General features: G+C 42.5%; 1 protein-coding gene across 7 annotated transcripts in view; it reads right to left on the reverse strand.

Annotated features, from left to right (window-relative positions):
• Positions 1–20,878, reverse strand: part of LOC127574151 (receptor-type tyrosine-protein phosphatase mu-like) — a 746,263-nt gene that overhangs the window by 183,083 nt on the left and 542,302 nt on the right. For all 7 annotated transcript variants that reach the window (XM_052022906.1, XM_052022912.1, XM_052022911.1 and 4 more), the window contains exon 12: positions 4,768–5,041. In XM_052022906.1, coding sequence (XP_051878866.1) covers positions 4,768–5,041 — 274 coding nt within the window. The remainder of the gene's footprint in view (positions 1–4,767; positions 5,042–20,878) is intronic.

The raw sequence follows: 20,878 nt of genomic DNA on the forward strand, positions 1-20,878 counted from the left end.
ATGGCATTTGTTATAAATAGACCTTACTCCAAGCATTTTCTTAGGAGAAGGACCCCAATGGCATGAACAATCCCTACATTTGGGATGGTATTGAGAACATCAAGGCCATGCATTGGGAACACACAAAGGCCCTGCACATGTAGTGAAAGGAGTGCATTACCTCACAAACTAGCCACCTGGTTGGTCCACCAGCTACCTCCTGCCCCACCTGTGAAAGAATCAGTCGTCCCAATTTGGCTTCATTAGTTACCTCAAAACCCATAAAACCAGATTGGAAGAAAGTTAACCTGGAACCCAAGGGACTGTCTGAGAATAAGATCAAGATTGTTATGTGCTCTTCTGTGTCTATTACAGCTATCAAGATTGACATAACTGCCTCTAAGATGTCTTTGCCCAAAGATGCTGACAACCTGAAATTACTTTCAGATAAAAATAGCTACATAGTGTGACAGAGCCATCCAGAGTGCAGGTGAATGGGCAATTCACCAGTCAGTCAGTCAGTTTGTGAAATGTCTACGGAACGGCTTTTTGGAACAACTTGTTGATGAGTCCACCAGGGGATCGGCTGTTTTGGATTGGGTGCTGTGTAATGAGCTGGAGGTGATTAGGGAACCAAAGGTAAAGGAACCATTAGGAACTAGTGATCACAATATGATTGAGTTCAGTTTCAAATTTGAGAAGGAGAAGCTGATAACTGGTGTATCGATATTTCAGTAGAACAAAGGAAATTACAGTGGCATGAGAGAGGAGCTGACCCAAATTGATTGGAAGAGTAAGCTAGCTGGAGGGATGGCAGAGCAGAAATGGAAGGAATTTCAACAAGGAATAAGGAAAATGCAGGATAGATATATTCCGAGAAAAAAGGTTTTGAATGGAAAAAAAGGCACAAATGTGGATAATGAGAGAGGTGAAGGCTAAAATAAGAGCAAAAGGGAGGGCATGCAAGGAATCAAGGATTAGTGGGAAAACAGAAGACTGGGAAACTTTTAAAAACCTGCAGAAAGAAACTAAGAAGGTCATTAGGAAAGAAAAGATGAATTATGAAAGGAAGTTGGCAGATAACATTCGAAAGGATACTAAGAGTTTTTTTAAATATATGAAGAGTAAAAGAGAGACACGGGTTGATATAGGACCAATCGATAAAAGTGAGGGAGAGATTATAATGGATGATAAAGAGATGGCAGAGGAACTAAATGAGTATCTTGCATTAGTCTTCACTGTGGAGGACATCAGCAATATACAGGATAGTCAGGGGTCTCAAGGGATGGAACTGAGTTCAGTTAAGATTACTAGAGAGAAGGTGCTACGGAAGCTAAATGGACTAAAGACAGATAAGTCTCCCAGACTGGATGAGGTGCATCCCTGGGTTCTGAAGGAGGAGGCTTTAGAGATTGCGGAAGCACAGGTGATAATTTTCCAGGAATCGATAGACTCTGGCATGGTTCCGGAGGACTGGAGGGTTGCAAATGTAGTTCCGCTGTATAAGAAAGGTGGGAGGCAGCATAAAGGAAATTACAGACCTATTAGTCTGACATCAGTGGTGGGAAAGTTATTAGAATCGATCCTCAAGGATGAGGTTATGGAATACCTAGAGGTGCAAGGCAAGATAGGCCTAAGCCAGCATGGTTTTGTGAAGGGAAGATCCTGCCTGACCAACCTATTGGAGTTTTTTGAGGAAATCTCAGGTAAGGTGGATAAGGGAGAGGCAGTAGATGTTGTGTATTTAGACTTTCAAAAGGCCTTCGACAAGGTGCCGCACAAGAGGCTGATTACTAAGATGAGAGGTCATGGAATTACAGGTAGGATAACAGAATGGGTGGAGCATTGGCTGGTTGGCAGAAAACAAAGGGTGGGAATAAAAGGATCCTGTTCTGGTTGGCTACCGGTTACTAGTGGTGTTCTGCAGGGGTTGGTGTTGAGGCCACTTCTTTTTACTCTGTACATTAACAATGTGGATGATGGAGTAAATGGTTTTGTGGCTAAGTTTGCAGACGACACCAAGATAGGTGGAGGAGTAGGGAGCATTGAGCAGACAGGAAGGTTGCAGAGAGACCTAGATAGTTTAGCAGAATGGGCAAGGAAATGGCAGATGAGATTCAATGTTGAGAAACATGTGCCGTTGTACACTTTGGAAACAGAAATAAACGGGCAGATTATTATCTAGAAGGGGAGAAAATTCAAAGGACAGAAGTACAAAGGGACCTGGGGGTACTCGTGCAGGATACCCTAAAGGTTAACCACTAGGTCGAATCGGCAATAAGGAGAGCGAATGCTATGTTGGCATTCATTTTGAGAGGTACAGTGTATAAAAGTAGGGAGGTGTTGATGAGGCTCTATGGGGCACTAGTGAGGCCTCATTTGGAATACTGTGTGCAGTTTGGGCCCCATATCTTAGGAAAGCATGTGCTGATGTTGGAGAGGGTTCAGAGGAGATTTACGAGGATGATTCCCGGAATGAAAGGGCTTGCATATGATGAGCATTTGTCGGCTCTTGGACTGTACTCACTGGAGTACAGAAGAATGAGAGGGGACCTCATAGAGACATTTAAAATGTTGACGGGACTGGACAGAGTAGATGTGGCCAAGCTGTTTTTCTTGGTGGGTGAGTCCAAGACCAGAGGGCACAATCTTAGAATTAGAGGGTACAGGTTTAAAACAGAGATGAGGAGAAATTTCTTTAGCCAGAGGGTAGTGAATTTATGGAATTCTTTGCCATGTACAGCAGTGGAGGCCCGATCATTGGAGGCATTTAAGGAGGAGATAAATAGGTATCTAATTAGTCAAGGTATCAAGGGATATGGGGATAAGGCCAGAAATTGGGGCTAGAAAGGAATAGTGTTTTGTTTTTTTTCCTTTAGCTCATGGAGCAGACTTTTTCCCCCATTTTTCATTTCTTTTTCTTTTTCCCTTTCTTTTTTCTTTTTCCTTTTCTTTTCTTTGGAGCAGACTCAATGGGCTGAATGGCCTACTTCTGCTCCCTTGTCTTGTGATCTTGTGAAGCTTGGTGGCCACACAAAAACTCCATTATTCTCGGTATGTCTTTACTGAGAGAAGTTGCAGCACTTCCTGTTTTCACCACCATTTTCTCAGTAAATTGTTATTGCTGTTGACGAGACATAGCCTGCCTCACCTCCAGCTTATCAGTAAATACGTGTGAATGTTATCAATTAGTTGAAACATTTGAGGGGCAGATCCGTGAAGGCAAAGGGATAGTGGACGTTTTGGGTTGAAACTCTGCATCAGGATCCCATGTGCTTTATCTTCTAGATCGGCCTACCAAAAGGGGCATGTTGAATGCTTTACTGAAGTCCACATAGACAACATCCACTGCTCTACCCTTATCAACCAACTTTGTCACATCGTTAAAGAACTCAGTCAAGTTTGTAACATTTCCCTCGCATAAAGCCATGTTGACTAATTCCAATAAGTTCATGATTTTCCATATATGAGTAAATCCTATCCTTAAAAATCTTCTCTAATAATTTCCCTACCACTGATGTAAGGCTCACTAACCTATAATTTGTTGGATTTTCCCTATTGCCCTTCTTAAAAAAAGGAACAACATTCTTCAGTCTTCTGGGAGCTCACCTGAGGCCAAAGAGGATACAAAGATCTTTGTCAATGTCTTAGCAATCTCCTCTCTTGGCTCCTTCAATAACCTGGGATAGATCCCATCCGGCCCTGGGGACTTATCCATCTTAATGCTCTTCAAGAAACCCGACACCACCTTCTTCTTGATATCAGCATGCCCTAGAGTATCAACATACCCCTCCCTGATCTCACTGACCTCAATGTCCTTCTCCTTGGGGACCACCAATGGAAAATACTCATTTAGTACCTCACCCATTTCCTCTGGCTCCAGGCATAAATTCCCTCCTTTGTCCTTGCGAGGTCCTACTCTTTTTTGTAGTTGCACTCTTTTTAATGTATGTATAAAATGCCTTGGGATTTTCCTTCATCCTTCTTGCAAGGATATTTCATGGCTCCTTTTAGCCCTGTATAAGTTCTTTCCTGCTTCCTCTGTATTCCTTAAAGGACCTGTCTGATTTCAGTTTCCTAAACATTATATATGCTTCCTTCTTTTTGACTAAATTTACAACTTCATCCAAGGTGCCTGAACTTTGCCTTTGTTTTTCTTCCTCACAGGAGCATGGTAGTCCTGAATTCTAGTCAGCTGGCCTTTAACTGACTCTCAGATGTCAAAAGTGGGATTACCTAATAACAGCCTTTCCCCTGAGGTCCAGGCTTATCCTTATCCATAACTATCTTAAAACATGCAAAGTTATGATCAGTGTTCCAAAAATGCTCTCCCACTGAAACTCCGATCAGCTGGACAGGCTCATTTCCCAATACAAGGTTTAGTATGGTCTCTTCCCTGGTTTACTGAAGAAATTGTCATAGGTTTCTCTGAAGAGACGATTAGTTTTGAATCACATACCCTGCCCCCAATTGACAAGAATGGGTAGGAGTTATCTTCTGGAACATTTCACAGGTCAGGCAGAAGTCCAACACCAAAGGACCAAACAAAACATTTCCCTTTGGACAACACCCTCAAGCTCGAACCACAGGAGATCTTTAGTTGATCCTAAGAAGTGCTCATTAAATTGCCCAAGAACAACCCGCAGTGCAGTAGGAGTGATTGGCTTCAATACAAAGACATTTTTCCATTTTTACTTGGAAACAAATGTGCAAACATTAAGTAGATACAAATACGGGCATCAGTGGGTATTTTATTAGTTCCTAACACTTGCAAATATGGACACTTACCCCATTGGCTTTGCTCACTGCTTGAAAGTAAATGCTGTAACTCTTATGCGGGAGGAGTGGAGCATTCCAGTAGCCACCATACGTTTTGTTATCTCCAATGGTAAATGGCTGGGCCACTTTGAGGGCTGTTGGTGGAAATTCAGCAGCAAAATAATGAGGGGAGTCTGAAATAGAGATGTTCTGGTAGGTGATGGGAATAAAGTAGCAGTCCAGAACGTCTGTGGCCTTCTTTGTCCTATGTGGGCGCTCTTCTTCCACAATGACCTGGTAGACACTGAAAAAGAAACAGGAGGAAACTTGAACCTGCACATTATCAAGCAACTGAAACAACCTTAGCACTGTCTTTTTTGAGGAGAACAACTCCTTTCTCATGGACACAAGAAACTGCAGATGCCAGAATCTGGAACAACAAATAGGAACAACGCTGGAGGAACTCAGCTGGTTGAGCAGCATCTGTGCAGGGAGAGGAATTGATGATGTTTCAGTTTGAAACCCTGCATCAAGACTCCTTGACCCGCTGAGTTCCTCCGGCAGATTGTTTGTTGCTCCTTCCACGTAGATGCAAGCTTGCTATGAAGTTCAAATTTGATCCATGTTTTGTGATTTTAGCCTATTTTTCCAAGAAAAGGACTTTGGTTCAACTTGCACTAAAAAAATGTTTACTTTGGATTAAATCTAGCTCTCAAGACATTAAGTTTAACAGAGAAAGCAGAAAACAGATATGTCGTAAATCTGTTAACAGCTAAATGGATCAGTATATTACTATTCAACATTGCTTCGAACTAGGACATTAATCGTCAGGCTCCATTCCAGAGGGCTATGAATGTTCATTTGGTGAGTATATTCAAGGTTGAGATTAATAATTTATTTTTGGACACCAATGTATTCAAGAAATATTTCAATTAGGTGGCAAATGGATTTGGGGATTAGGATCATCATTACTTTGCACAACAGTGGACCAGGCTAAAGAAGCTGGCTGGCTTAACCCGTCTTCTATCTCTTATATTATTAGTACATTCATGTCATTCTTGGTGGTCCCATTTATTCTGAGAACAGTAAAAACTTGTGCTGGAAATTTCTGGGACTCTGAAACATCTGATGTTCTTGAAGACCGCTGAGTCTTAAAATTTTTCTTCAAATCTTATTAGGTTAAGCACAACTTGGCTTGCAAAATTAGCTGAAATGAGTGCAAAGAGTCAATGCCAATGAAAGCACAGAACGTAGACCATATATCTTATTTAAGCCTTTCATTAGTTTACTGATGTTATGAAGATTAAAGATCGAAGCCATCAAACCTTAATTTATGCCACATTTTAAAAAAGTTATAATTGTGGAAACTTTTCTCTTTTTATTAATATGGATTCTGAAACCATTAAAAAAACATTCAAAGATATGGGAAATGAATCTTCCATCAAAAGTGGAACATGTTCAGCTTTTATGTAAGTACAAAGCCAGGGAAAATAGGTCTGGGAAAGAACAAACAGCAGGGACCTATGATCAAGTAATGGTGGGATTGAGCTGGGTTGGTGACGAAAACGATGAAGGTGCTCGAGAAAATGAGGTGAGAATGGGACAGATGTAAAAATTGGCCTTGAGGATGTGTGAATGATTACAGAAAATAGCAGGGGGAGTGAAGTGTGGAAACTACAAGGCATAAGTCAAAGGAGCAGATGTAGGCCGTATGGCATGTCAAATGTGTTTCACCATTCAAAAAGGCATGTTTGATCTGACCTTTGGTCTGAACTCCACTTTCCTGAACGATCCTCATAATTGTTGTTCCTTCACCATTACTGGGTCAACGCTCTAGAAGTCCCTCCCTAACAGCATTGTGAGTGTACCCACAGCTCAAGGACTGCAATGGTTCAAGAAGGCATCTCACCGCCACCTTCTCAAGGGCAATTAGAGATGGGCAATTAAGTGCTGGCTCAACTTGCAAAGCCCACATCCCTCGAACGAATAAAATAAAAACCCTTCTTTTGCCTTGGTCCACAAATTTGTGTTTTTCATGTATACACTTAATGGTTCAGTACCCATGACCCAATGAGAGAAGAAATCCCTTTTTATCTCAATGTTAAACAGATAGATGTTTATCCTGAGATGATGGCCCTAATCTAGTTTCCCCCACCAGGAGAAACATCCTCATGGTTAAGCCTCCATGGAATCACCCACTTCTCAATAAAAATGCTTCAAATTCTTCTCATCTCCAGAGAAGAGAATATTTCATTGTCATCTGTGAATGTGGAGACAGGTGCACCCCAGCGATGCCAAACCATTCTGCTGGTCAAGAGCCCACACAAGGCACCAGCTCTCAGTTTGTCCCATGCAAAAACTAACAAGATGATGCAGTAAGCATATTATTCAGCAAAAGGAAAAGCAGGTTGACTGAATATCTTTTTGTAGAGAGCAAACCATTCAGCCAAGCAACAAGTTGAGCTGGGCAGGCTACCAATGAACCTCCTTCGTCTTTTTCAGGTATTTATCTCAGTCTTACTCTCCCAGAGGTAATCACACCTCTGCGCTTAACATCTCCCATTCATCATTGGGTTAAAATGCAAAAAGGCCCAGGGGGGAATTAAGAACTTTTTTGTATATCAGGTGATTTTTTACTTCCATTGCTTTTTTGGGAGAGATGCTAAATGAATCACTGTTGCTCACTTCATGAGTAACACTCAGCCTCACTGTCTCAATGACATCCTTCTCTGGTCAGTTTGCTAATGGAACCCACTTGCACAGGAAGAGTAAACTGTGTAAATTCTGATGGGATTGCCTTGGGTATGTCACCTAGAATTATAGGCTTCCTCGAGAAATCAAAATGCCTTCAGCTGATTTTATCTAAGTTGTGCTTAACCTAAACATCAGGCAAAAGATACAAAAGCTCAAGGACAGCTTCTATCCCACTGTTATAAGACTATTGAATGGTTCCCCAGTACGATAATATGAACTCTTGACCTCACAATCTACTTCGCTATTACCTTGCACCTTATTGTCTGCCTGCACTGCACTTTCTCTGTAACTGTAACACTTCATTCTGCATTCTGTTATTGTTTTCCCTTGTACTATCTCAAAACACTGTTGTAATGAAATGATCTGTCTGAACAGTATACAAGACAAGTTTTTCACGGTACCTCAGAACACATGACAATAATAAACCAATTTACCAATAAGATTTGATGAACAATTTTAAGACTCAGCTGTCCTGAGGAACATCAGATATTTCAGTGACCTAGAAATTTCCAGCTCCAGTTTTTGCTGTTCTCAGAATAAATTTCACCATGAATGGCATAAATGGGCTAATAATATACGAGAGAGAAGACGGGTTAAGCCAACCAGCTCTTTTAGCCTGGTCCACTGTTGCGCAAGGTAATTACGATCCTACACCTCAAATCCTCCTGCTGTAATATAATGGCACTGTCAGAATATAACCATATTTGCTGGGTTTATTAATTTTATATCTTCCATACAACATATCTGTGCAGGGAAAAGGGCAAAAGAAAATCCAGATCATTTGTATAACAAATGGTGAAAACCAGCATTCATGACAACAGTGTGAACAAAATCCCAGCGATCCTTGGAAAATGAACCATACAAAATATGAATCAGAGTTAATCACGCCAGATTGGCCACCCTATGGTGTGATTCCCCTTGAACTGACGACTAGACGAGACAACTCAGAAAACCCACACAATGTTATGGACCAGAACTGGCCTATCCATATTAATTGCACTGCAGACCAGTACTGGGAGAAATGGCATCACACTGTGAAACAGAACAGTTTGCCCCAGGTATACCGCATTGCACAGATAAACCAAAACACGTACACTGCTGATGAGAACTCTTCCCTCCTCCATCTTCCAATCACCCCCCCTCACGTGGATCCACCTATCGTTCGCCAGCTCCTGCTCCACCCTTTCCCCTCACCTCATTATACTGGCTATCCCTTCGGTCCATTAAATCCACGCTGACCATCAACCACTCATTAAACCCACCCACGATGTTGAGTCTGCTTGATGGCCTTATGATGTTTCAAATGTCCTTAATAATGGATCCCAACATTTTCCCAATGACAAAATGTTGGGCCAACTAGCTTATAATTTCCTGCACTCGCTCTCCCTCCTTTCATGAATAATGGTTTTACAATTGCAGTTTCCTAATTCAATTCCCAATTCAGGGAATTTTGTCGGATTACTATCACTATCACTATCTCTGCAGCTACTTACCTTAAAATCCTAATATGCAAGCCAATGGATCCAGGGGACTTGTTGGATATCACCCCCATTAGTTTACTTATTACTTTTTCTCTGGTGGTACAGACTGTTTAGTTTCCTCCCTTCCATTGCCCTTTCATTATCTATTATTATTGGGTTGTTCTTTGTGATTATACTGTGAAAATTGATCCAAAATAATTATTTAGAATCTCTGCCATTTCTCTATTTTCCATTATTACTTCCCCATTCTTAGTCTACACACTTTAGTGAGGACCTGCTCTATTCTGGTAAACCACACCGTACTGTTGAACAAAACTAGCCGACTCAAATAACTGAGATACACTATCGACTAGTAGGGCTGCAATCAGATAAACCACACTGTACAGTGCACCTGAACTAATCCACCAAGATAAATGACACCATACTGCAGACTACAACTGCTCTACCCAGGTAAATCTGATTTATTTTACTGTTAACAGTTCAGCCACCACAGAAATACTTCCTGCAAAAGGTTAGCAATGAAAAATTAAGTTGATTTTTTTCCAAATGGGCAAAAACCTGTTCAAAATTAAAACGTGGGTTTCTGTCAATGAAATAAGCTACTTCTTAATTTGTAAACAGCATCTCACTCAGGCTTATTTTTCATCAGTGTGGCTATTATGGAGGATGTCTTGTATCTATTGTGATGGGCAGTGCCCAACAATTTCTAATGAACATTTCAAACAATGACACATGTCCATTGCATGAGAGATTTGGCAACAAACATTGCAGATATTTTTTAGTAGGCAGCTGTCTAAAGGATTATTTGCAGCATCCTACAGTTTCCTATCACCATTCATATCTCATATCTATTTACTATGTAATAATTTAAGTATGTGAAGGTCAAACTTCCCATTTTCCTTTTATGCTCAGTTGAGAAAGGGAACAACATAAAAAGATGCTTGAGATTTCTGCACGTCATTGTCACACATACAAGGTGTAACTTGCTCCATAGTCCAATCATTTCAAAGGTGTTAGCATTTGCTTCATTACACCTCTCCTGATGGCAGTATCCCAGATTATTTGTTCGGAGTGAATGGGTTTTCATTAACTAGATTCTGGGATTTTATTTATGTTAAATCCATTAAGTTTCTACCTTGACTTACTTTAAAGTTCTCCTCTACTGCTAGCATTTTGTCCTCCTTCTTTGGATACAAAGCCATAATTAAACCCATTTACAGGTGCTGTTGGCAAGCTGTTGAACATTTCATGCTATTTCTAATTGACTCTAAGCAGGTGGTGATGAGCTGCCTTATTGAACTACTGTCATCCATGTGGCAAAGATACTTCCATAGTGCTGTTGGGTAAGGAATTTCAGGACTTAGATCCAGTGGCAATGAAGGAACAATGATAACGTTCCAAAGAAGGTTGATGTGTGACTCAGAGGGAAACCTGTACGTCATGCATTTCTCATGCTCCTGCTTCTCTTGACCTTCTCAGTGCAGGGAGTTGTGGGATTGGGAGATGCCATCAAAAGTCTTGGACTCAGGAATATTTCACATGCGCTCTGTCAAAGGTGACCATTTTGCAGAACGCCTGCGCTCTGTTAAACTTTACATTGGTGAGACAAAATGCAGGCTAGGTGACCATTTCGCCGAACACCTGCGCTCTGTCAGGACCTTGCTCACATTTCACCTGTCTTTCATGGTCTACATTCCCCCTTACCACAATCTTTCTCTTAATATATTTGTGAATGCTTTTGTTGTTAGATTTGATTATAGTTTTCAAGTTTTTTTTAAATATTCCTTTAATCAGTTCAATAATCTCTTTATAGCTCTCCCAGTCAGGGAAATTTCCACTTCTCCTTACATTTGTGTAAACTCCCTAATGATATTGTTATTTTACCTCATTTGTTCACTATGGTCATCTAAATAGGCTAGTAGAGCCTTCATTGGGCAGGTTACAGTTCTGTACGATAATAAAATCTGTGAATTCTCATTGTTTGCCAGTAAGTTTACCCATTGACTGTTAAATGAAGTCAGTTTCTTTTTCAATCCTTCAAAGTTTACATTATTGATAGTCATAGAACAATGCAGCACAGATACAGGCCCTTTGGCCCAACCAGTCCATGCCGACCACAGTGCCCACTCAACTCATTCCAATTTCCTGCATTCGGCCCATATCTCTCCAAGCCCCGCCCCTCCAAGTGCTTCTTAAATGATACTATTGTACCTGTCTTAACCACTTCCTTTGGCAGCTCATTCCATATACTCACCACCCTCTGCGTGAAAAAGTTGTCCCTCAGGTCCCCTCTCATCCTAAACCTATATCTCCTCGTTTTGGACTCCCCTACCCTGGAGAAAAGACTGTTACCATTCACCTTATCTGTGCCTCTCATAATTCTAAACACTTCTATAAGGTTGCCCCTCATTCTCCTTTATTCCAAGGAATAAAGACCTAGCCTGGCCAATCTCTCCCTATAACTCAGGCCTTCTAGTCCTGGCAACATCCTCGTAAATCTTCTCTGCACTCTTTCCAGTTTAACCACGCCTTTTCTTTCATAGTGTGACCGAAACTGTACACAGTACTCCAGGTGTGGCCTCACCAATGACTTATACGACTGCAACATAATGTCCCAACTCCCATACTGAGTGCCCTAACTGATGATATTTAAAACGTTGTGCTTTTGATGCTTATTCTCAAATCTAACATCAAATGCAATATTACTTTTCGCTTTATTTGCAAGATGCTCCACTATCAAGAATTTTGTCCCAAATACATTCGGGAAGTTATTTATCTTTTCTACTTCCAATGTTATTTTTCCAATCCATACAAAAATTAAAATGTCTCATTCTAAACATATAACTTTGCAGCCTTGGTCTCTCTACATTTCTCTATTGATGAGCAGGTCTGAAGGAAGATTGTAGGAGTGTATTTTCAACCCTGGGGAAAAGATACTGGCTGTCTACTCTATCTATGCCTCTCATAATCTCATAAACCTCTATCAGATCTCCCCTCAGCCTCTGCCGCTCCAGAGAGAACAGCCTAAGTTTGTCCAACCATTCCTCATAGCACATGCCCTCTAATCTAGGCAGCCTCTTGGTAAAATTCTTCTGCACCTTCTCCAAAGCCTCGACATCCTTCCTATAATGGGGCAACCAGAACTGAATGCAATACTCCAGATGCGGCCTAACTAAAGTTTTATAAAGCTGCAGAATAACTTCCTGACTCTTGAACTCAATGTCTCGACTAATGAAGGCAAGCATGCCATATGCCTTTACCGCTGTATCAACCTGTGTAGCCACTTTCAGGGAGCTATGAACTTGGACCCCAAGATCCCTTTACTATCTCTTTACATTTGATCCCCCAAGGTGCAACACTTCACATTTGGCTGGGTTCAACTCCATCTGCCATTTCTCCGCCCATATCTGTAACTGATAATAACCCACTGTATCCTTTGCCAGTCTTCTATGCTATCCACAACACCACCAATCTTCGTATCATCTGCAAACTTACTAACCTGCCATTGTACATTTTCATCCAGGTCATTTATATACATCACAAACAGCAGAGGTCCCAGTACGGATCCATGAGGAACACCACTAGTCACAGACCACCAGCTAGAATAAGTCCCATTGACCACCACCCTCTGTCTTCTGCGGGCAAGCCTGTTCTGAATCCAAATGGCCAATTCACCGTGGGTCCCATGCATCTTAATCTTCTTGGTGAGCCTCCTATGAGAGACCTTGTCAAACACCTTACTAAAATCCATGTAGACAACATCCACAGCTCTACCTTCATCAATCACCCTCGTCACCTCGTCAAAAAACTCAATCAAGTTAATAAGGCACGACGTGCCCTGCACAAAGCCATGTTGGCTGTCCTTAATTAGTTTGGTTTTCCAAATGCTCATAAATCCTATCCCTAAGAATCTTCTCCAGTAATTTCCCTACCACTGACATGACACTAACCGGTCTATAGTTTCCAGGATTATCCCTGTCTCCCTTCTTGAGTTCACAGGCAACTTCCCAAAAAAAAAGCTGTCATCATATGTTAGATTATTCCCATGGTATTTGACCATAGAGTGTGGGGAGTAGTGAAGAAAATCAGAGAAATGCTATTCCTTCTAGTTCAGAAAGTTATTTTAAAATGAGGAAAATAGAATTAATATTATCAATCAAATCTGGTGTTAACACAATCTGCTGAATAGAAGCTGAAAATAGAAAACCAAGACGTCTTAATTTCTTTTGGACCAATTCAGTGTTTTTTTTGACATTTTTTGCTTTAATGTTGGAAGCCTTGCATTTGTGGATTTTATTTTGTTATTTCTAGACCTTATTGGACCAGAATGAACTGTCTGCAGGCATCAACTCCTTGTGGTTTGCCCCTTGGCTTCACTTAGTGTTCAAGGTGATGCAGCTCCCAGCACACAGCTGGTGTCATTGCTGTGGTCATCCTGTAGGGGTGGAGCAGTCCATGAGTGGCAAGCAAGGAACAGGTGCTGGAAACTAAGGCCCCACCCACAGACCACCCTCATGGCCTTCTCGCAGCTTGAGTTGCCAAAGGTCTTTTAGTTGTTTCCAAGTGCCTTTGCTAATTAGAGGCATTTAGAAAAATTAATAAAAAATTAAGACATAATCAGTTCTCTAAAGGACCAATTTAAATGGCAAATTATGTAAAAGCATCATCATTCAATGAAACAAAGTTTAAGATGAATGACACTTGCCTTCACTCTTCTTTTTAACGAACAACACACAAAGTGCTGGAGGAACTCAGTGGGTCAGGCAGCATCTATGGAGGGATATGGACAGTTGACCCTCCACGAATGCTGCCTGACCCACTGAGTTCCTCCAGTGATTTGTGTGTTGCTCCAGATTCCAGCATCTGCAATCTGTTGTGTCTCCTATTTTAATGGTGGCTGGCAGCCCTCTCCAAGTGCATGGGGCTGTGCAAGAAATACCAGCTACAGAGTGCATCCCGCCCCTAAATTGGGCAGTCCGGGAGGTCCTTCTCTATTTCAGTGCTGATCTTCACAGGCATTGAAGTCTGCAACACACTGATGCAGGTTGCAGCTGTCCAGCTGTTCTCACCAGAACCACCAGCTGTGGTCAACCAATTAAACACTTCTCATTCTGGGTATCACCATTTCAGCATTAAAAAAGGAATAAAATGGCAAAAGAACAGTTTGATGCATATATCAGTTATGAGACAGCATCAGTCCTGTTATAAAATGCATATCAATGGATTTAATATTTATCATCAATATACACAGGGTGAAATGTGTCTTTAAACATCTAGACATTCATTGGATCAGTGCAGACTACACATTTTGGTATATTGGATATCTGGCACAGAGTATAACAGCAAAACCGAATATGGAATTTCTCAAGAGAAATAAAGGACTGCAGATGCTGGAATCTAGATGAAAAACACGATGATGCTGGAGGAACTCAGCAGGCCAGGCAGCATCCATGGAGAAAAGCAGGCAGTCAACGTTTTGGGTCCTGACCCAAAACATTAACCGCCTGCTTTTCTCTATGGATGCTGCCTGGCCTGCTGAGTTCCTCCAGCATCAACGTGTTTTTCATGGGATTTCTCAAGCTCAATACTGTAAAAGACTAAATCCATTGCTAAAGGTGAACATGTCCAGGTTCATAACTGGGATCCCTATTGATGTTAATTCAGATCTTTTGATGTGTTGGGTTCAATACTTCCTTTGAGCCAGTTTCTCTGGTGATATGATCCGTAGGTCACTCAGCACAAACTAAGAAATAAACATTGGTCTTTCAGGCCTGTATTCATTGCTGGCCTGAGTTTTAGGAATTAAAAGGCTCAGGAAAGAATCACTGACCCATTTGTAGCGTACACAGCAGCCTGAATAAACAAAAAAGTGCTTGAGTGATTTCAGGCTTAGTGTTGCAAGCCAAGCAATGAGAGTGAGGAGCATTCACTACAACTCCTCTTCAAAGGGACTGCTGCTTGAAAAGCTTTGAAAATCTTAAAAAACACACTCCAGATGAGATGAGAAGAAATGTACTCTTATACTTGTAAATGTTATGGTAAACAGAAACTGTTTTTGTGCAAAATTTATTCAGAAATTAGCATCGCACTTCAGATGAACTTCAGCATTTCAAACAGTAGTTTAGTACCAACACATTTCATTTTCCCCTTTAGATATGATCTCCAGATCATATGAATGCGACCTAGGGCAGTGAAATGTCCCTGGAAAGCAGTTTTGCTTTTTCCCCGAGGAAAACAAATGCAGTGAAGAGAAGCTGAAAAGTTTAATAAGAGTAAAGCTTGTCTATAAATCAAGTCGTTTTCTCCATGAGGTCAGAAACAGAAACAGAAACAGAATCAGCATCAGATTTATCATCACTGACTTGTATGACGTGAAATTTGTTGTTTCACAGTTGTTTAGTGTGCATGATTAGCATTTTGCGCTGCTCCGCAGGATAGCTCAATACCCTCAGTAATGCCCATCTGGGATTCCCAATGCAATAACCAAATCACAGGCTTTCCTGACATATAGAGACAAATCCTACAGCTCGCTAGCTGGTGGCTCCATGTTAGCTGCAGTGTGAGGGTCAGCTCGTGCCCGATTTCTGCCCCCGCCCATTGCCAGGGACGTGTTGGAGGTCAGAGGCTGGTGCTAGAGGTCAGTGGCCAGTGCATCCAACCTGAAGGGTCCCAACCCGAAACATCGACGGCCCATTTCCCTTCATAGATGCTGCCTGACCTGCTGAGTTCCTCCAGTGCTTTCTGAGTTGCTCTGGATTCCAGCACCTGCAGTCTCTTGAGTCTCCATCCAACCTCTCCTGATAGTTTATATATTTTTAAAGTAAAATATTATTCCTACTCTGCTGCTCCGTAGCACAATCCCATTCATTTGAAACGTTAACTGTTTCACTTGCCACAGATGTTGCCTGACCTGCCCAATGTTTTCTAGAGTTTTCCAGCAAAAATGTATAACATTTTACAGTTTTAATTATTATTACTGTTTGATTACTTAAATCCCTTTGAGGTGTGTTTAACTGTCTGGTCATCCACAACAGTGGGGTCCGAAGACCAAGGAGCAAGTGGCCACGGGAATGCTGGGGAGAGAGAGCAGGAATGGTGGACAGATCAAACAGGACTAGGCCCATGAAATCACTCTCTTGCTTCAGTGCTGAGCTCACCAACACTGGTGAGGGACCTTGGTGTTCAGGTACATGGTTCCCTGAAAGCAGAGTCATAGGTAGACAGGGTGGTGAAGATGGCTTTTGGCATGCTGGTCTTCATCAGTCAGGGTACTGAGTATAGAAGGTGGGAGGTCATGGTGCAAGACACTGGTGAGGCCACACTTGGAGTACAGTGTTCAGTTTTAGTCACCCTGCTATAGCAAAGATGTTATTAAACTGGAAGGAGTGCAGGAAAGATTTACAAGGATGTTGTCGGGACCTGAGGAACTCAGTTATGGAGAGAGGTGGAGCACTTGGACTCTCTCATTGGCGTAGGAGAATGAGGGATGAACTTATATTGAGGTGTGTAAATCATGAGGGGCATAGATAGGGTGAAAGCACGCAGTCTTTTTCCCAGGGTTGGGGAATCAAGAAATGGAGTACATAGGTTTAAGGTGAGAGGGAAAAGATTTAATAGGAACTTGAGGGAGAATTTTTTTTTACACAGAGGGTGGTATGTATGTTGCATGAGCTGCCAGAGGAAGTGGTTGAGTCAGTACATTAACAGTATTTAAAAGGCACTTGGACAGGTACATGGATAGAGGGATAGGGGCCAAATGAGGGCAAATGGGATTAGTTTAGATGGGAATCTTGATTGGCATGGAGCAGTTGGGCTGAAGGAATACACAAGAAGTGCTGGAGGAACTCAGCAGGTCAGGCAGCATCTATGGAGGGAAATAAACAGTTGACGTTTCGGGCCGAGACCCTTCATCAGGACTGGAAAGGAAAAGGGCAGAAGCCGGAATAAGAAGGCGGGGGGAGGGGGAGGAGCACACACAGGCAGGGGATAGGTGAGTTCAGATGATAGGCGAGTCCAGGTGAGAGGGGGAAGGTAGGTGGGTGGGGGAGGGGGAGAAGATGTAATAAGCTATCCCCTGCCCGAAACGGCCCGAAGTGTTGACTGTTTATTTCCCTCCATGGATGCTGCCTGACCTGCTGAGTTCCTCCAGCACTTTTTGTGTATTGCTCCAGATCCCAGCATCTGCAGAATCTCTTGTGTCTCAGCTGGGCTGAAGGGTCTGTTTCTATGCTGTATGAGTCTATGACAGTTCACAATGACAGCTTATCAATTAGCCTTAGCTTTCGCATCATTGAAATGTTGCACACAATGGCATCCAGTGACTATTGTTTTATACAGGTAGATAAAGGATAGCATTCACAATGGCTGTACCAGACTTTTTTAAAATCACCTTTTCTTTGATGCAATGGTTATAATACAGGCAACCCCCCCTGTAACGCAGGGATCACCTGCATATAGTTTCCATTGACTTGAATATATGAAAGGTAAAATTTGCATATTTTCTGATCATTTATTTACAGTAGAGTGGGGCAGCTAGTAGAACCACTGTTTCACTGTGCCAGAGACCTGGGTTCGATCCTGACCTCCGGTCCTGTGTGTGTGCAGTTGACATGTTCTCCCTGAGACCACCTGGGTTTTCTCCAGATGCTCCGGTTTCCAAAGACGTGTAGGCTGGTAGGTTAATTGGCCACTGTAAATTACCCACAGTGTGTAAGCAAGTGGTGGAGTAGGGGAAGAGTTGATAAAAATGTGGGGAGAATGAAAAAATTAGGATAAATATAAGATTAGTGTAAATGGGTGGTTAATGGTGGGCGTGGACTGGGTGGGCCAAAGGGCCTGCTTTTGTGCTGCATTTCCCTATAACTCCATGACTCTGTCACCCAAAGCATCGCAAACTCAATGTAAATTGACTATAAATTTAGGTGGCCAAAGCAGTGGGACCCCAATGACTATTTTGAGTGTGGCTCTTCACAGGAGATGTTCCTGAGGCCCAAATCAAAAATATACCTTTCCTGAGGTTGGGCTCAGGAACGCATTGCAGAGATTTGAGGAGTGGCAGAGTGGGAAGGTGAGGGGATGGAGGAGCAGCAGTTGGTGTTGCTGGGTGGGGGGTGGAATCAGAGCAAGAGGCCAACAGCTTGTGAGGATTGGGGGTAAAACAGTGGGGGTTGGGATATTCAGACCAGGGTGGGGTGGAGACTGGGTCAGAGTTGGGGGTTAGGGTGAGAGGGTTGTCTAGGAGGTTGGTAACTTATTTTCTCACGTTACAGATCTTCTAATTCGGCATTGTGGATTTAAGACCACATTGAACTAATGGTTCCCAAGAACGAATGCCCTAGTTCCTGTTTGGTACTCTGAAATGAGCTCATGGCGACCCACGCACCCTTAATGCGCAAATCGCAACAAGAATGCAAGAATGACTGCCTGGTTCAATTTTCCCAATGAGTCCAATGCAGATCCGGAAAGAGTCACAATCAGGGTGTAAAAGATTTTCAGTTGAACAGCGCTGAAGGAAACCAAAACTATCAAAATAATTTCAAGGCATATACAAGCTGAATTCTTAACACCAATGTCTATAATTAGCATATAACAAACCATCAATTGGTGTTAACAGGTAAGAAGCAAACACTAGACCCAAGGGAAAATTTGGCTCTTCTTCAAAGTAATTCCAAGCTATAGTTTTGTTCAGCTGAATCTCCAACAATCCAACACAGAAATGTTGACCGTGGATCCAGATATGGGACGAAGATGCAGGACTCAAACCATGGCTTCGGATGCAGGAATGGGGCTGATCTCAGAAGCTTCAGACTCAGAGAGATGAGAAGAACTGGATCAGGCTAGCACTGGTTAAATTGTACCTGCATTAACAATTTTCTACAGAATTTTGATTGTATAGGTATTGACGTTGGGGAGCAATCTGAGAAAATTAACTCACTGTTCTGATAATAATATTGTCAAATGATATGGTACAAATTTTCTACCTTATCATTAGAAGTTGCCAGACAACTGAGGTTTTTTATTTCTTATTTCGGTGAGTTAGGACTGGAGACTAAAGTTCTAACAGCAAATACTCAGGGCTCAAGACAGCATTTACAGAGATGGTAACAGAGTAAATCTTTCATCAGAACTGCATATTGTTATGGATGGAATGAACCTTGTGCAAGCAAAGGGGCAAGGAAAGGCAAAGGGAGGGAGGTAGGAGAACAGAAGGAAGGTTTGTGGTAGGATGGAAAGCATAGGTTTGATTGATCCACCTTTTATTTCTTAGCCCATCACTACATCCTTCCTCATCTATTTTAATAATTAAGCACTCCTTCCCTCTATCTCACCAGAAATCTAAAGGAATTAGGAGACATAGGGATAGGACAGGAAAGTGGCAGTCTTACAGGAGCAGACTCAAAGGGGAGCACATACGTCCCACTCCTACTCCTGACTTTTCTGTTGTTATTCCTCCACGGCTACTGAAATTTCCAACATCTGCTGTCTTTTTCTTTTCTGTTTCAGAGTCTTAGGAACAAACTGTCTGGCACCAGCAGTTTGGTATTGGCATTGGTTTGTTCTTGTCACATGCACTGAGATACAGAGAAAAGCTTTTGTTTCGCATGCCATTCAGACAGATCATGCCATACATAAGTACATTGAGGCAGCAAAGAGAAACCAGAACGCAGCGTCTACAGAATTTCTTGTGTCTCCGTGTTGCAGAATATCATGTTGGAGTTACAGAGAAAATGCAGTGCAGGTGGACAAATAAAGTGCAAGGGTCCACAGCAAGGTAGATTGGGAGGTCAAGAGTTCATCTTTTAGTGTATGAGAGGTCCATTCAAGAGTCTAATAACAGCGGGAGAGAAGCTGTCCTTGAGTCTGGTGGTTCATGCTCTCAGGCTTTTGTATCTTCTGCCTGACGAGAGAGGGGAGAAGAGAGAACAATCGGGATGGGAGGGGTCCTTCATTATGTTGGCTGCTTTCCTGAGGCAGCAGGAAGTGTAGACAGAGTGAATGGAGACAATAGTCTTGTACTGGGATTGGCCTGATGACACGTCATTGATTAGTACAAATGCGCAAGGTCAACACTACGTGGACCACGATTGATGTTTGATGGACTTAAATCTTCTGTTGACATCTCAACTGCCCCTTTGCCAGTCTAATGCTATTTGGCTGCTCTTCAGCACTGCCTCCCACTGATCCCTCCTCATATAGCTCTGGCATGGCTGAAAATGGCCCAACAGAGGAGTAGGTCTTGAATGTGTTGTACTTATAAAAGATATGGCTTAACTACATGCTCATTTGTAACCACAAGCTTCTGTTGAAAGCACAGACTCATTTCAGCCAAGAAATCTGTAACCTTCTGTGCAAGCAAGAGATGCAGTGCTTCAGTACACAATGCACTATTTTCCACTAAGACTTTGGAGGAAACTGACACACAGAAGCCAGCTTATCTCCCAGGCATTCCCCTACTCTGACTCTCCCCCATTACTCAACACTGCACTCCACTACTCCCCAAAGCCTTCCCCTCCACCATTCCCCGAACACTGCCTCCCCACCATTCCCCAACATTCCCCCATTCCCTAACACAGCCCGCTCACCATTCCCCAACTCTGCCATCCCACCTGCCTTCCCACCATTCCCCAAACTTCCTGCCACACCGATCCCCCCACCCTGTCTCCCTCCCACTCCTCCACTGCTGCCTTGCAGGGTTGGGCTGTTGGAACGGGACTCTATAATGGTGCAGCTGCAGCTACCTTCCTTGCTGCTCCCCTGACTGCCCAGTGATCTTGGCCCTGCTTCTGATGGCCCACTCACCTTGGCTCTACTTCTCCACCACCCCTCTGAGGGCCTGTAAATTCTCCCTGATCGTACAGGAGGAATAAGTCACGAGCTGGTGCAGTAGGATCTTCCAGCTGAGAAGT

The sequence above is a fragment of the Pristis pectinata genome, chromosome 9, assembly GCF_009764475.1.
Source record: "Pristis pectinata isolate sPriPec2 chromosome 9, sPriPec2.1.pri, whole genome shotgun sequence".
Lineage (NCBI taxonomy): Eukaryota > Metazoa > Chordata > Chondrichthyes > Rhinopristiformes > Pristidae > Pristis > Pristis pectinata.